This window comes from Vulpes lagopus, chromosome 14 (genome assembly GCF_018345385.1).
Source record: "Vulpes lagopus strain Blue_001 chromosome 14, ASM1834538v1, whole genome shotgun sequence".
NCBI classification, from domain to species: domain Eukaryota; kingdom Metazoa; phylum Chordata; class Mammalia; order Carnivora; family Canidae; genus Vulpes; species Vulpes lagopus.
The window spans coordinates 6,889,414-6,906,494 of NC_054837.1; the positions used below are offsets into that span (position 1 = coordinate 6,889,414).

General features: G+C 42.8%; 1 protein-coding gene across 1 annotated transcript in view; it reads right to left on the reverse strand.

The window, feature by feature from the left end:
* Positions 1-17,081, reverse strand: part of RNLS (renalase, FAD dependent amine oxidase) — a 242,966-nt gene that overhangs the window by 16,334 nt on the left and 209,551 nt on the right. Inside the window, exon 6 of the mRNA XM_041728490.1 lies at positions 10,270-10,442. Within this exon, the coding sequence (XP_041584424.1) occupies positions 10,270-10,442 (173 nt within the window). The remainder of the gene's footprint in view (positions 1-10,269; positions 10,443-17,081) is intronic.

Sequence of the window (17,081 nt, forward strand, 5' to 3'; positions counted from 1 at the left end):
ACCTCTTCTTTAGTAAAGTTGCCCTTCCAAATAATTTTTAAATAATTGGGCCATTTTCTTATTACTGATTTGTGACAGTTCTTTATATGTTCTGGGCACTAGTCTCTTATCAGATATATGTTTTTGCAAATGTTTTCTCCAAGTCTGTGTCTTGTTCTTTTATTTTCTTAACAGTGTCTTTCAAAGACACTGTTTTTAATTTTTATCAAGCCTGATTTATCAATTTATTAATTTAAAACTTGTGCTTTTTGTGTCTTATCTAAGACACATGTTTGCCAAACTCAATATTGTAAAGCTTTTCTCTTATGGTTTCTTCTAGAAGTTTTATAGTTTAAGGTTTTATGGTCTATGATCCATGTTTAGTTCATTTTTGCATACAGTGTGAAATGTGGACTTCTGAATCTAAAATGAAACATCCAATCTCTATTTTGCTACTTACTGGTTGCGTCACGTTAGGCAACAACCATGCAACGTGAACCCCAGTTTCTTCATTTAAAGCAAAGATAGTAATATTTACTTCCTGATCGGTTAGAGTTGTTGTGAGGATCAAATGAAAAGAAGTATAAAAGTGCTTTCTAAAATCAGAGCATAAATGTTAACTATTATTTCTAGCTGACAGCAGCAAAAGGACGATGATAGAAGAATGTGTCATACTTGGGGGAAAGCCAGAACTCAAACAATTACTGGCAGTAGAGTGAGGTGTTTGAAAGCACTCGCTTTTGAACAGACCTGTGGTTGAATTCCAGTTTTGCCACTTCCCACTGGAAGAACCTCACGCAATGTACTGAGCATCTACTTCCCAACTTCCTCATCTGTGCGATGGAGAAGGAGTAGACACTCCACACGGTGCTTGGAGGGTGAAGCGAGTTAAGTACAAAGCCCAGGGAGCTACATAAACTAGAGAATTAATAAATTGCATTGTTTGTGGGGCACCTGGGTGGCTGACTCTTGATTTTGGCTCAGGTCCTGATCTCAAGGTCATGAGATCAAGCCTGGTGTCAAGTTCTGCACTCAGCGGGCAGTTGGCTTGAAATTCTGTCCTTCCCTCAATGGGCACATGCATGCTCTCCCTCTAAAATCAATAAATGGTTAAAAAATAAAAAATAAATGGCATTTTTGAGACAGAGAGAATGAATATCTAGGAGAATATATAATGAATACACACACACACACACACACACACACACAGTATGATAAAATGATGATGTGGGTGGTCATGTCTATAGAAGTGCTTTAGACCCAGGTGCAAAGACCAAGGTGAAAAGAAAGAATGCACCTTGCACTCTCCCACCTCTGGAACTGCACCTGTTATTGGAACATCATTCCAACATCATTCCTTTTGCCTGTCTGACTTCAGTTTGTAGGATTTAGCTCAAGTAACATCTTCTCTTGGGAAGCTATGTACTACCACTCTCTCCTCCAGCTCTCTGTGTTCACAGTGTATATTATACATGACTTTCTTATGGCAAACCACACTACATCATGATTATCTGCTTTTTGGTTAGCTTTGCTGATTATATAGGAAGCTTCTTGAAAGAAAGAAGCTGTCTTTGAGTCTTTAGAATCCTGTATAATGTTGGGGTACTGGGGTGGCTCAGTGGGTTAAGTGTTTGCCTTCAGCTCAGGTCATGACCCCAGGGTCCTGGGATCGAGCCCCACGTTGGGCCCCCTGCTCAGTGGGGAGCCGGCTTCTTCCTCTCTCTGCTCATGCTCTCTCTTTGTCTCTCTCAAATAAATAAATAAAATCTTTAGAATCCTGCATAATGTCTGGCACAGAGTAGGAGCTCAATATAGGTGTGTTAAATGGAAACATGAAAAAAAATAAATGGAAACTTGAAAAAAATGGAAACATGAATATACATGATTAATTTCTAATATGGATATAAATAGCTTTTGTCAACTGAACTTTTCTGTGTGTTGGTTTTATAGCATAATACTGATGTCTACCCTAAATAGATCAAGTAGACTTATGCTTTATGGAATAGTGCTGGAATAGGGCTTATTTCTCCTGGGGTGTCCACACCCATACAGTAACAGTCATCATCAAGTTTTAAGTAGTAATACTGACTGCAGATGAATATATATAGCATTTGTCCAGGAGAAATGACACAGATGCTTTGAAAAAGTTTTCTATAAAGTAATGCTGTTCAAAATAATTTGTTCTGAAAAAGTGTGATAGTGAATACATGGTAGGGCCAGTCTCATGAGTACTGCAGAAAAAAAATGATTTAATTAAATTCCTATGTGTTAAAACATTTAATAGTTTGCATAATATGGAATTTTGTCAAAAGGTGAAATATCTGCTCATATAAACTTCAATTAAACTGTGACTGTACATCCCTAATTCAATGATCAGAACTTCTCATCCAATGATCTCACACATATGCAGTTACCTCATATAAACTGAAACAACTCGTTAGTGATGAGCCAGTGACAAAGAGGTGGGAGATTATGCAATGGAGTACTTAGTACTGACACCTGTTAGGTGGCCTGCTGTGGATGGACTGGCTCATGCCACAGTCCACTGATCCCCAAGGGGCCTGTTTGGGCTCTCCATACATTACCGGAAACTCATGGCACATAGGCAAGAGCGCTCCTGCAGCCATAATTTCATGCCGGGAAATGTTGACTCATGGCATAAGTGGCATAAATGTGTTTAACTACCAAACACTAAAAAATGTGCAAGTCAGTCTGGGAATAAATAGCAAGAAGCTGAAAAATGTATAAGCTTAAAAAAAAAAAAAAACAACTGACAAGAGTTCCTTGCATCCACAGAAATCCATCTCTTTGGTTTCACTTTGCTCTGATGTTATTCAACACTCCCTATGGTACGACTACTTGTGGTAGTCCCTGGCATTGAATCAGTCCTTCGGAAACATGCCTGTCCAGAACTATTTGCATAAGTGAAGCAGAGAACACGAAAGAGAGAAACTCTGAAAAGAGAGTAAGAAAAGCAAAAAAGTAGGACAGCATGTGGCCACGAAGAGAGGTAGTCAAGAAAAGAAAGCAAGGGAGGGGGGATGGAGTAACGGGGTGATAGGCATTCAGGAAGGCACGTGATGTCATGAGCACTGGGTGTTATGTAAGACTGATGAATCACTGCCCTCTACCCTGAAACCAACAATGCATTATATGTTAAATAATTGAATTTAAATAAAATTTTAAAAAATAAATAAAATAATGTTAAAAAAGAAAAGAAAACAAGGGGACAGGGATACATGAGCTCAGATACTAGGAAGTGGCCCCACCTTCTCTTCCTCCCCGTTTAGTAATATCTCCTGAGAACTTGCCTTGTACTAGCGTCTGTGGTAAATGTTTTCTACTGTGTTGCCCCATTTCATTCCAACCACAGCCTTATGAGGTAGGTTCAGTTGTTACCATTCACGGATGGGCCTTGGGACCTGGAGTGCCAGTCTGGCCTGTCAGAGGCCCACTGAGAGCTGGCCTTTGAACCTAAACCTGTCTGATGCCAGAGTCCAAGATCATACTCACATTATTAGAACTCCAGAAATTATAGAGCACAAATATGGGAGAAAAAAAATCACAGGGCTAGGGGCCAAATGATCAACAGAGTGCAATTTTACTGTGGTCATAAACTAGCAGGCAATACCCGGGGCATACTTTAACTCTTAAACACAACGGTTATTTTTTCAAAGTACTTAAACTGGAAGGCTGTATGTGTAAGTCTGTACCATTTAAGAAAAGTGTCAGAATCAGCCATCTATTTTATTAAAAAGATTTAAGTCCAAGTGACTTTGTTCCTAAAACATTGAATTAAAGCTCAAATTCCAAGGGCCTGATCCAACCAATGGTTGGCCAAGGAAGACACGCCGGGCTCTGAAAGAGGTGCGCCATCTTGTTGGAATAAGGGTGTAGCTTATCAAGGTGACCGACTACTTTGAAGAGGACAATCCTTTGGGTTTGTAATTTTGGCATGTTTATACAATCACTGCCTTCTAGTTCCAACCTACACAAAACAAGATAATGAGGGCGATATAATAGAAAATGCATAAGAATGAAAAAAAATTGAAAATATCAATTATCACTTGACCTTCCAGGGCTGACCTAGGCACAATCACACACCCGAAATTAATCTCACGGAGGGGAAGAGTGTAAGTACAAGGTGGTCTCAGGCTCTTTGGTGTGTGCACTTGCTCCCCCACCAAACACCAACCACTAAGGAAAATTCTGGCCATAAGCCGTTGTACATTTCTTCTTTTCTCCTGTAATTCCTTCTACTCCTGGGGAGGACTGTGCCAACTGAGGTAATGAAGAAGCCAAAACGGGGGAAAAAAGATAGATCAGAAGTGAAGAATGTGAAGAGGAGGCTGAAGGGAGGACAGATGGGAGGAAATAAACCACAGGGCTGCTGGTCAGAGAAATTTCAGTGGGGAATTGAGAGGTAAGGACTGCACAGGGAAGGTGTGGGAGCTTCCAGAAGCAGGAGGTATAGAGAGTGAGAAGATAGACTTCCAAAAGTACCGGCAAATATGACAAATTTTGGATATTCTTCAAAGTTTCAGAGAAGGTACTTGTAAAGCCTGGAGTTCCAAGCCTACCTTGGAGATATCATGGCTTCGGTTTCAGATGACCGCAAAAAAGCGAGAATTGCAATTGGGCAAATCAGAGGAATTCTTTCAGTTTCCCGTGCATATGAAAGTTATGTTTATACTACACCGTAGCCAATTGAGTGTGCAATAGCATTATGTCTTCAAAAACATACATGCCTTAATTTAAAAATATTTTTATTGCTACAAAGTGCTCACCATTGTCTAAGCTTTCAGCTAGGCATAACCACTGAGCACAGATCACCGTCATCAATATAATAACAATGAAAAAGCTGGAAATAATGTGAGAATTACCAAAATATGACCCAGACACATGAAGTGAGCACATTCTGTTGGTAAAAAAAATGGTGCTGATAGATTTGCTCCACTGAGGGTTGCCAGAAATCTTGTGTAAAAAAAAAAACAAAAAAAACAAAACAAAACCCACAATATCTTATGACATGCAATAAAGCCAAGTGCAATAAAATAAGATATGCCTGTATTTTAATTTCTTTTGGTTGTGGAATTGTTTCCTTGACTGCAACACAAGACGGGGCTGTGAAGGGCTCTTAAATTGCACAGGATATAGGAGTATAACATTTATAGCAGGTACTCTTGATGCTGGACTCATGGGAAGACTTTAGGTTGTTTATAAATCCTCATAATTGTATGCAATTTTTGTGATTGCATGTACATGCATATTTTGAAATGATGAGAACCTTCATGCTCATAGCTACTATCAGATTTTCTTCTAAAAGATTTATTTATTTGAAAGAGAGAAAGAGAGGAAGCGAGCAAGGACATGAGCCAAGAGGGAGGGAGGATCAGAGAAAATCTCAAGTAGACTGAGGGCAGAGTTTGGAGCCCAACTTGAGGCTCGAACTCACAACCCTGAGATCATGACCTGAGCTGAAATCAAGAGTCTGATGCTTAACTGTCCATGCCACCCAGGCGCCCCAGCTTCTATCAGATTCTTAGAGTTCATGATTTTTTTCCCTTACAAAATACGAACAGACTGCCTCTCAGGGCAAAAGACTAAGTAAAAACAAACACAAAAAAAACACACAAAAAAACCCTGTAACTACAGAAGACGCTTGATTCCTCTTAGTGCTGCAAAGCATAAGAGGTGAGTCCGGATCCATTTATCTTGCCAGAGATACTGATGTATCTTAAACTCCTCTCCTGATTTCCTTGGTATTTGAAAATACATTCAGTTATTTTCTTTTTGCTCGTTGCTCTGTTTTTGTTTTAAAGAGATTAATCCATGAGTGTGCTACACAAAGTGGAGGAGGGGGCCGCTGGCATTTTCGGGGACTGAAGAAAGGTGGGGAAAATTAAACTCACAAGTGAATCAGGCATTGACTATAGTTTGAGGAAGGCATCACGGTATGACCCTGAACAGGGGAAAAGCACAGTGAATAGCAGCGAGAGCGTTAGGGTCGTTGAACTGATCGCCTGTCCCGTCGAGGGTCACGGAAAGGCATCTCTGCATCCGTTACTCTCCTATGGGTTACAGAAACCGTAATGCAACGCATCACAGCTTAGACATCGAGTTACATGAACTGCATAAACCTGTAAATGATGGAGGGCAAAGAGCACCGAAGGGAGGACTGGGGACCATGAAAACCTGCCATCGCTTTGCTAAGTTTGCATCCACCTCCTCAAGCGTTTTATTCAAACCCAAATGGGAGGCACAGAGCCGCCTTCCTCCTTCATCTTCTTCTTTTCTCCCAGCAGAGCCGCGCCCACAAGTGGCACCATCATCTTAAGACCAAAAAATTCAGCTGAGTGCCTCGGGAGAAGGCCATCTGCAAATCTTAGCCCCTGCGGTCCCGTGAGCAGGGTCGTGGGCGTACCGCTGGCATTCATTAGATGCGCACAGCAAGCGAGCAAATGAGCAATAACGGACATCTGTCTCCCCTCTCCCGTCACCGTGGGTAAGTGACATTATAGGCAGCCCAGGCACAGCAGAGCAGCAGCGGGGAACCAGAAGTGGCCCCCACCGCTAATACCCCCTGACCCCTTCCAGATAGTGGCCACTTGCTGAGAGGGGCATCCACGGGGGTGATGCTCTCTCCAGAGGTTTGATGAGGATAGCGGGAGATATGCCTCTAAAGGAACTCACGAGGAAGTCAGGGGGAAAGAGGGTGTGGTCGACGGAAGTCATGCTCCCCTCACCCCCGACCCAAGATGTCCACACCCTAATCCCCAGCACCAGCCAGGGCTGCGTCGCAGGCAGAATGAAAGGTGCAGCTGGAATAAACATTGTTCATCACTTGAACCCAAGATCGGGAGTTTTTCCTGGAATATCCAGGCAGGAATCACAAGGTCCTCAAAGGGAGAGTAGTGGCAAAAGCAATGGCCAGAGTGATGCATGATGGGATCTGACCAACTACCGCTAACTCTGAACGTGGAGGAAGGGCCTCAAGCCAAGGAATGTGGGCAACTCCTAAAAAACATAAAAGGCGGGAACATGGGTCGTCCTCTAGAGACTGCAGAAAGAAATACAGCCTGCCCACCCTTCGATTTTAGCCCGTCATGAACTTCTGATCTCCAGAGCCATAAGATGAGACATTTACGTTATTTTGAGCTAATGAGCTTGTGGTGGCTTGTGGTGGCTTGTTGCAGCAGCCACATCATACAGCGGGTCAGTGATGAGCAGGGAGGGACTGGCAGGCGGGACACCTGATTTTTGTCATTACTAGCCAGGGACCTCAGGGGATTTATGTCATGGCTTTAAGGCCTCAGTTTTCTCATCGCTAGAGTGGGTTAAAGCTAGCCCCGTTAGCAGGCTTTCGATGTCCAGAGATCACACGTTTGAAGGCCCAGCTCCTAGCCTGCCACAGTATGGGTGCTCATGATTGCTCGCTCTCTCCCTCTTCTCCCCTCCCCTTCACAGCCATTGGGTGCCAGGGTGCAGTGCAGGGATCCCAGAAGAAGAGAGAAAGGGGGAAAATAAAATGAATGGAAACAAAGAATCAATCCCTAAGGGATCTAGCATGGGGAATCCAAGCCACCTATTGCTTCCGGGGGTGGGGGACATGAGGATTTCATAAAATGAGGGTTTGAAGGGCTCTATCATCTGTTCATCAGAAAGGGGGAAGAAAACAAAAGGGGATGGAATATGAAGACTAAGAGACGTTTGGGGTGGAAGAGGAGAGGGGAAGGAGGAAAAGAAAGGAACATAGTGTGGGACCCAGGCTGGAAGAAAGTATGGGTGGGATTTCCCCAGTATGGGGACTGCACCTCTGCTCAGAAATGAAGGGAAGTTCAAAACCAGGTGGTTGATCCTCTTTCATTTTTGTTCCTGTTCCTACACAATCCTTCCCTTCAGTCTATGCATGTAGTAGACCATATTCATGGACACGCACCCATGTCCATATTCGTGGATGCACTCCCATGACCGCATTCACGGACACCACTATGAGCTTGTTAAAGCTAGAGCACGTGTTCTGGGCTGGCAAGGCAAGAGGCGGCATGCATTTATGTCCAATTTCAAAGGTCACTATGGATCTTTGAAAAGCACTGGAGAAATGTTCTCTTGGGAACAATAACTGAAAACTAGTTAAATCCTATTATGTCTCTGGACCTGTCATTCATTATTCCTTTTTCTGAGGTGATGTGGGAGATTATTTATCATCTATCTATCTATCTATCTATCTATCTATCATCTATTTCTCTATCATCTTATATCTATCATCTATCATCTATCCCTCTATCATCTATCATCTATCTATCATCTATCAATCTATATCTATCATCTGTCTCTCTATCGTCTATCATCTCTCTATCATCTATCATCTATCATCTATCTATCATCTATCTCTATCATCTCTCTATCATCTATCTCTCTATCATCTCCCTATCATCTATCTATCATCTCTCTATCATTTATCATCTATCATCTATCATCTCTCATCTATCACCTATCTATCATCTATCTATATCTATCATCTGTCTATCATCTATCATCTATCTCTATCATCTCTCTATCATCTATCTATCTATCTATCTATCTATCTATCTATCTATCTATCAATCATCTATCTGACCTATCATCTATCTATCTGACACCACCATCCCCTATCTCCCAGTGTAGGCAAGATGTCTGGCAAAGATGACAGTGTTCTGCTCTGTAGAATGATGCTCAAGGTACTTTAGGAGGAGTATGAATACTGAAAAAAATGCAAACTTCTAAGTTTTAATGAAACAACTTACTCCCTTTTAGACTTTGCAGCTGACATAGACTTTGTGACAACAGAGCTGTAAATGCACTGGGTTAATTTCAAGAGAGAACATCCAAACTGTAATAAAAATCATGGCTAGGGTTTGGATGTACTTTGTGTTCAAATATTTTTTATTAAATTTTGTGATATTGCACAACTTTGAATAGGTCATTTTGTGGTTAGAGCACAAATCTATTTCTATTAACACATTAAATTTTAAGAAATAAGACCCATCTTTTCAGTTTATTAACTTACTTTGCGGAAGTCACAAGAAGAAACTCACAAACTGTTGTTTCTTTTAAAGGAATATTTATAAATTGCAAAATGACTTGCTGCGTAATACATCTAGCTTCAAATCATATCGACAAGATGATTTCCCCGTCTTCTTTTTCAAGCCAACCTAAAATTGAGTTAAGTAGCACTTAAGGACATTAGCTATGAGATTTTTCAATGCTTTTAAAAGGAAAAAGTGAAGTCTTCCTAAGTGACCATGATACGTTCAAGTAAATATTTTCCCCAAAGGTTCACTGTATAATTGAACTTGAGAAGACGCGGGTAAACACACAGACATGCCGCAGTATTTTAGGAAATAATTTGCCATTTCCTCTGATTTTAGGAAGCCCTGTAAAATATACAAAATCTGCTGCAATTTCTCACAATACCATTTTTTTAAAAGGCTTCCCAAGTTGGGTAACCGGCTGTGCCGATACTTTGGTCAACCAACGGGCTCGGAAATCTTGGGAAAAAATAGACAGGTCACCGCTGATTTTCTCCTTCTGCCCTTTGCTCCTCTGGCCCCAGATGGCTTTATGGCGAAGTTTACAGATCAAAAGACTTTTTCTACAAATACCCACAAACTTCTGCTGGAATATGCAGAGAGTTTCAGAAAAGTCAACATTTACTTAGTGTAAAGAGCTCAAAGTCTGAGCTAGGAGAGCAATCAGCAGGTTTATCTAACCCAGAAAAACAGCTCAAGTAGCTGAATTATACACATATTCATCTTTGTCTCCCAAGGAGCTTTGCCAGCGGCAGTCAAAACCAAAGTGGGAACTTAATAAAAATGAAAATTGTGGTAGCAAAATATACTTACAAGGTTACTTTGACATATTGCAAAAAAATTTGGGAGGTTCCGGTGGTTTCTATATAACCACAGCACTGATTTAGGAAAAAATCCTAGAGAAACAGCTGCATTTTGATATATAACCTGCCTTGCCTGCATAGGAAACCCCAGATTTTCAGGGTGTAGACGCCTTGCGATGCTTTGAACACAACCCTGGGGAGAACGTTGCACGCATCTCTCATTGAGAAATAATGGGCTAAGACAACCTGAGGACGTGTATGGTTGCACCTGAGGCAACCGAAGAGTTGTTCCCGGGACCACATTGCTCGTTTCTTTTGCTACGAAGTGGCGGAGATGAGAGAGAGGAGTCAGGCCCGCTCACCTGGTCAGCGCTGATGGAGGAGACTGTGCCCTCGCCCCCGGATTCCCCGATTACCTGTGAATGTCTCCACCTCTGGCATTTGGTGGCCGCTGGTCGAGGCAGGCCTGGCAAAACAGTTTCCAGCTGCTGGAGGATGAGCTCCTGCACGTCCTCGGTGCTGTGCTCCATGTGCGTGACCCCAAATGGGACGGTGGTGTGGACCACGAGGGAAGGCCCGTCGGGCGACTCTGGTGTGAGAGGAACACAAAGACACCTCTTGAAGGGAAGCACCTGCCAGCGTTTCAAACCTGGTTTGAATGAATCACAATAATCAGGCAATAAATCCATAGGGAAAACAGTCTCGTCCTCGGTCGCCAGCTTAGGCCGTCTCCGACATTCAAAACCAAGAGGAGGACAGAGTCCCGAGGTGTTTTAGAGGAGACCCTTGCAGATCTTGCTAAAGAACTGGAGGAAGGAAAAAAAAAAAAAAGAACTGGAGGAAGGGGGAAGAGCAACGATCAGATTTATCGGTGTGTCCAGCTTCTCTCATCCACCGAACTGTACGCTCGCCGGGGCCGGGGCTGCGTCTCGTACGTGGCGCAGGCTGTCCTCACGGTCTGAGAACAAAGGAGTCGCTCAGCAAACACTTACTCATTTTACGTTAAATGGACCACATACCATTCTGTTGCAGTTCTATTAATGCCAGAATCAAAGAACTTCACCACTTTCAAAAACAAAAACAAAAACAAAAAAAGCAAGCCCCTCTTTAAAAATAGGCTTGATTTCATAATTTCTTTTTCAGTTTCAAAAATGCCTGTCAGCTTTGTGTCTTTCACACTTTCACAGAATATAGAAAATCGGGTAAAGTTTTAAGTTGAAAGCAAAGTGATCAAGGCATTAAAAAGATACAGTCTTGGGATGCTTAGGTGGCTCCGTGGCTGAGCGTTTGCCTTCGGCCCAGGGCGTGAGCCCGGGGTCCTGGGATCATGTCTCACATCGGGGTCCCCGCAGGGAGCCTGCTTCTCCCTCTGCCTGTGTCTCTGCCTCTCTCTCTGGGTCTCTCATGAATAAATAAATAAAATCTTTAAAAAAAAAAAATCTTAAGAGGAAAAAAAAACCCATCAGCCGTCTTGTCTCAGGGAGCATTACTTCTGTTAACCAGGCAATAGATTCAGGGAGGCTTGCTCCCAACAAGGGGGTGTCAACATCAAACAGCTTCCCAGACACACAGAAAGCCAGTGGGTCGACTGTGGAGCACAGGGGTTGGGGTTCTGAGTTCATTGATGGGGGGCGGGCCTCCAAGGACGGCGAACGCCAGCCCTGTGCTGAGAACCTCAAGGTTGCACTGACCCAGCCATTTGTCCTGGGCGGGGAACGGGGGGCGGCAGGGGGGGCTCATAAAATGCCTAAGAGCAGCCATGGGGCCTTGCCAGGTCTCTCCCACTTACATTAGCCATCCCCTCCAAGAAGAACAATAAAAAAGGAAATTTAGGGCCCCAAGTGAAACCGTTCTTGTATAACAATGAGTGAACAACCTGGCTACTTGTTTTTATTGGAATCAGACACTTTGCAGAATTTCGACGAATCGCTGCAACCTGCAACAATGGGTTTGGAGGGAAAGCTCCCTCCACCCTCAAATTAAAGGGTATCTTTCGAAGCCGAAGTCCCAGTGGCACGTCACTACGGCTTGGAAGTGGAGCACGTTCGGAGCCACGGGCATATTAAGAGCACTCGGGGCGGCGAGTCACCGGCTTCACTATTCTTGGTCACCGGGAAGGCAGCAGCCACGTCAGCTTGCTGCTTCTCGTTACTCGGTTGCACAAGCCCGGCACTCGGCGTCGGGCACATTAAGTGTGAGCTCGCACGAGCCCACAACCACTTCCGCGCCCGGGGTAGCGGGAAGGCAGCTGCTTGAGCAGACCTGACGGCCCCGTGGCCCCCAAGACCTCGCCCCTCTGGCCTCCCCTTCCCGCGTCAGCTAATGAGGAGCAGCAGTGCTTGCCCCACACGCTGTCGCCAGGGCTGACTGGGCCGGGACACACAAACACCGCTCTCTGTGAAGTGCCACACGACTGGGATGCGCCCGCGGGTCCCCATTCTGACCTCTGTGCCAGAGCAACAGGAGCTTCAGAAAGAAGCTGTGTCTCTCTCTGTGTCTCTCATGAGTAAATAAGTAAAATCTTCAAAACCCCCCAACTCTATACCCATGAAACACTGACCCCTCGCTCCCCCTGCCCCAGCCTGTCAACCACTGTTGTACTTTCCCCTCTGATCTCAGACATTCCGTGGAATGCGGCGATGTCTGTCCTTTCATGACCGGCTTCTCTCAGCCAGCACGACGTAAGACTTGCTCGCATGGCAGCAGGTGTCTGACTCTCCCTCCTCTTTAGGGCCGCATAGTATTCCAGCGTCGGGATGCAGCAGGCGCTGGGGCGCCGTCCAGCCGGCCCTTTATGCCTCCCTCCAGCACCCGGCTGTGGTGAATAATGCTGCAATGAGCTCGGTGCACACAGATCTATTTGAGGCCTTGCTTTCAGTTCTTTTGGGAGTACGCCCAGAAGGGGAATGGCTGGACCATATGGTGATGCTATGTTTAAGCATTTGAGGAATCACCGTATCGATTTCCCACCGCGGCTGCGCTGCTTCCTCGTCCCCACCAGCGAGGCACGAAGGTTCTAATTTCTCTGCATCCCCATCAAAGCTTGTCATCCTCTTTGTTACAATCGCCATTAGTTTATGGTTTTGAGTGGGGTCAAGGCGCTGACAGTCGGTAACAGCGGCAGGAGCCCCACTATTAGCAGTGGGGCAGCATTTCCGACCACAGTGGGCAGAACCCCGAGCCTGAGAAGGCTCCCGACTGACACACTGACAAAGCTGCGTCCTGCCACAGTCTGTCCTGAAACAAGGATATTAGCTGCCTCAGATCCATGGTGGCAGCAGCCACAAAAATAAGCACTAACGCGTTACAGAGGCTTAAAGACATGATGCTACTTATAATAAAATATATTTGTTTAAAGATTTTATTTATTTATTTATTTATTTTTGACAGAAGGAATGAACAAGGGAGGGAGGGGCAAATGGGGCAAAGGGAGAGGGAGAGAGAGAGAGAGAGAGAGAGAGCATCCCAAGCAGGCTCCACGCCCAGCACAGAGCTATGCAGGGCTCAATCTCAAGACCCCGAGATCGTGAGCTGAGCTGAAATCATGAAATCAGATGCTTAACTGACTGAGCCTCCCAGGAGCCCAAATAAAATACATTTTTAAAAAGATTTTATTTATTTATTTCAGAGAGAGAGAATGAGGACGAGCAAGGGGAGGGGCAGAGGGAGACGCACACGCCTTGCTGAGTAGGGAGCCCAACGTGGGACTCGATTCCGTGACCCTGAGATCATGACCTGAGCCAAAGGCAGATGCTTCACTCCTGGAGCCCCCCAGGCGCCTCTGCTGAATTAAATTTTAATCAGTCCATTCAAACAATTTTATCAGTTGGGTGGTTCTAATCTAATCTAATCTAATCTAATCTAATCTAATCTAATCTAATCTAATCTAAATGCTTATGTATTTAGTCCGCTTGATCAATTACTGAAAGAAATGGATTAAAAATCTGTCCTTGAATATGGTAAAACTTCCAATTTCTCCTTTTAGTTCCGACAATGTTTGCTTGACATTGAAGCAATGTCACCGGTGTCTGGCTGTTCCCTGATACCTTTTTAACAACACGCTGTGAACATCCTTTACATTTGGAAATGCCTTACGGTTTATTTTCTGTTTTTCATTCGTTCCACTTTTCCAACATTTGTTTCTTTTTAAAATTAAAAAAAAATTTTTTTTGCTTTCTTTTTTGTTTAAACCACTTTTACCCCTTATTTCATTTTTCCTCTTTACTAGTTTGGAAGTTATATACTTGGTTTCTGTTTTTGGCAATTACCCGTAGACTGAAGCATCCAAATTAAAGTCAATCTTAATCTTCTCCAGAATAATATGAGAACTTTTGAAGACTTTAATTCTGATTTTATGCTTCTTTTTGGTTGTTTTTCTGTTTGGATTTTGTTTTTGTTTTTATCCAGGATTCACTTACTCAGTTTTGTTCGTGTTTATGTATATCTTTCCATCTATAGCTTCCGTCATGGGACCTCACATCTTGTCTCCAGGGTCACTTTCCTTCTCCCACGGTGTCTCATGTTGAAGCTCCTTTATGAGGTTCTATTGCAGGGTTTGTTTGTTTTTTTTTTTAATGTCTTTTGCGCAGGAAGGTTTTCCTTGACATTTGGTGACATATTGAAGATACTTACTCTCTGCCCTTTAAAGATACTATTGCTCATATAGGTCAGCTTTCACTGGTGTTGTTAGGAAGCCAACTCGGTTTGACGTCAGGCCCTCCGTGGGTAATTTCTCTTTTCTATCTGGATGTTTCTATCGTTTTCTCTTTGCCTTTGGGGTTCTTCAGTGTTACTTGCATACCTCGAGGTGTGAGTTTCCTTGGGCTTCCCTTCTTTGACTTTGTTTTCTGCACCCGGAGACTCATGTTTGTCATTAATTTTGGAAAGCGTCCTCCTCACTTTCTCCATTTCTGTCTTCGTGGAACTTGGATCACAGATACAGCAGATGCTCTGTTTCTACCTTCATGTGTCTGGGTCTCTTTTTAATATTTTTCGTTTCTATCTCCCTGTACTACAGTCTATGTTGCTTCTTCTCATTTATCTTTCAGTTTACTGTTCTCTCATCTGTGTTTACTCTGATGTTTAATTTGTCCATTGAATTTCGAATTTACATTATTCTTCATTCGTAAAAGCTCTTTCTTTCAGATCTTCATGATCCACTTGGATTGTTCCCTTCTCTTTTATTTCTTTAAACATAGACAGCGTATTATACTGTGTGTTTGATTATTCCCAAATCTACAGTCTTCATGGGTTTGACTCCCCTTTTTGTTGTTTGGGATGGCTCCTGCCATACGCTCATTATGCTGTTTTCCTTGTGTGTTTTGTGATTTCTTTCTTTCTTTCTTTTTTTTTTTCCCTATTGCCAGGCCCAAAATTCCTAGCAACTTCATCTGAGAAATTCTCTGAGGCCTAAGCTTAAAGAGTGTTCCTCTGGAGATTTCCTTTCATCTCTGCCAGATGTCTTGGGGGCAATACTGCCCATGACTACTTTAACTAGATGTTTGGAATATGCTGGCAGGATAAATTCTGGCACCAAATCTGCCTGAGGGTGGATATGTGGTTTGGCATCTCAGGGGAGACATTTCATTTCTTTTTTTTGTTTTTTTCCATCCCACTCAAGGACAGGCAAGCGTTCCCCACAGAAGAAGAATCCTTTGTCTGCCAGATAGGATGTATCAGATACACAGAAGTTCTTTATTTTTTTCTTTTTAGAGAAAGAGCGTGGGAGAGTGAGCATGAGCAGGGGGAGGGGCAGAGGGAGATGGAGAGAGAGAATCTGAAGCAGGTGCAGAAACCGAGGGGGGCTCCATCTCACAGCCCGAGCTCATGACCTGAGCCGAAACCAAGAGTTGGACACTTAACCCACTGAGCCACCCAGGTGCCCCCCAGGCTGATAAACTCTTAACTCTTGAAGAAACAGAGAGGTTTTTCTTGGAAAACAAAAGTCATCAAAATGATCTCAACATAAAGGAAATCAGTATAAACCAAAATACATAAAAGAAACTGAAAACACAGTCAAAAAGTTAATTTTTTTTTAAAACCTTTTTATTTATTTTTTAATTTTTATTTATTTTTTTATGATAGGCACACAGTGAGAGAGAGAGAGAGAGGCAGAGACACATTCAGAGGGAGAAGCAGGCTCCATGCACCGGGAGCCCGATGTGGGATTCGATCCCGGGTCTCCAGGATCGCGCCCTGGACCAAAGGCAGGCGCCAAACCACTGCGCCACCCAGGGATCCCAAAAAGTTAATTTTTAAAAATGACTTTAGGATCTGGTTGCTCTACTTGTGGCTTGTTTAAAATTGTCAAGCTAATACAATGTTTATTACAGACAAACACATCACATTTACACATACAAATACATATGCAAAACTGCAAACTATTTTTCTATTAATATTAAAAGGTACATTTTTATATTAGTAGACATGATTAAGAAAAACCTGATAATCTCAATATATATTTAAAAGGCATTCATTAACATTTAATATCAATTCATTGGAGAAAATATACAACATGAGAAAAATTGCTTTCTCAAAATTCAATAGAATATCTTTTTGAAAAAATATATTTATTTATTTACTTATTCATGAGAGACCCAGAGAGAGAGAGGCAGAGATCCAGGCAGAGGGAGAAGCAAGCTCCATGCGGGGAGCCCGATTCAGGACTTGATCCCAGGACCTGGGGTCACGCCCTGGGCTGAGGGCAGACGCTCAACCCTTGAGCCACCCAGGTGTCCATAAAACATCTCTCTTAAACTGATGGTTTATATCATACTTTACAATGAAATAATATAGATATTTGTCACAGTAAAATCAGCACAAACCAAACATGCTCAGAAATACCGGTGGTATATGATATTGTTCTAATCAGTGTCTTAAGATAAAAAATAGAAATAAAATTTATAATACTAGGAAGAAAGAAAATTTTACAATTGAAAACAACAGTGACACAACATGAAAGCTTTCAAGTAAATTAAAAAATTCTGACATGAAATTGATTTCCATATATACCAGCAATAACTAGTAAGAAAAAAGAAATCTTAATTCTACAAGAATTTTTTGAAATTTGAAAAAAAATGACCCTAAAGGAAAAAATAAAGCGAGAATATTTCCACCTTATGAAAAATCAATGAGTCAAGACTTGCTTTGCCGTAGATTTAAATACACTCTAGAGCCACAGCGATTAAAAATGCCCAATACTGATGGATAATAATAGTCAATGAGTCAA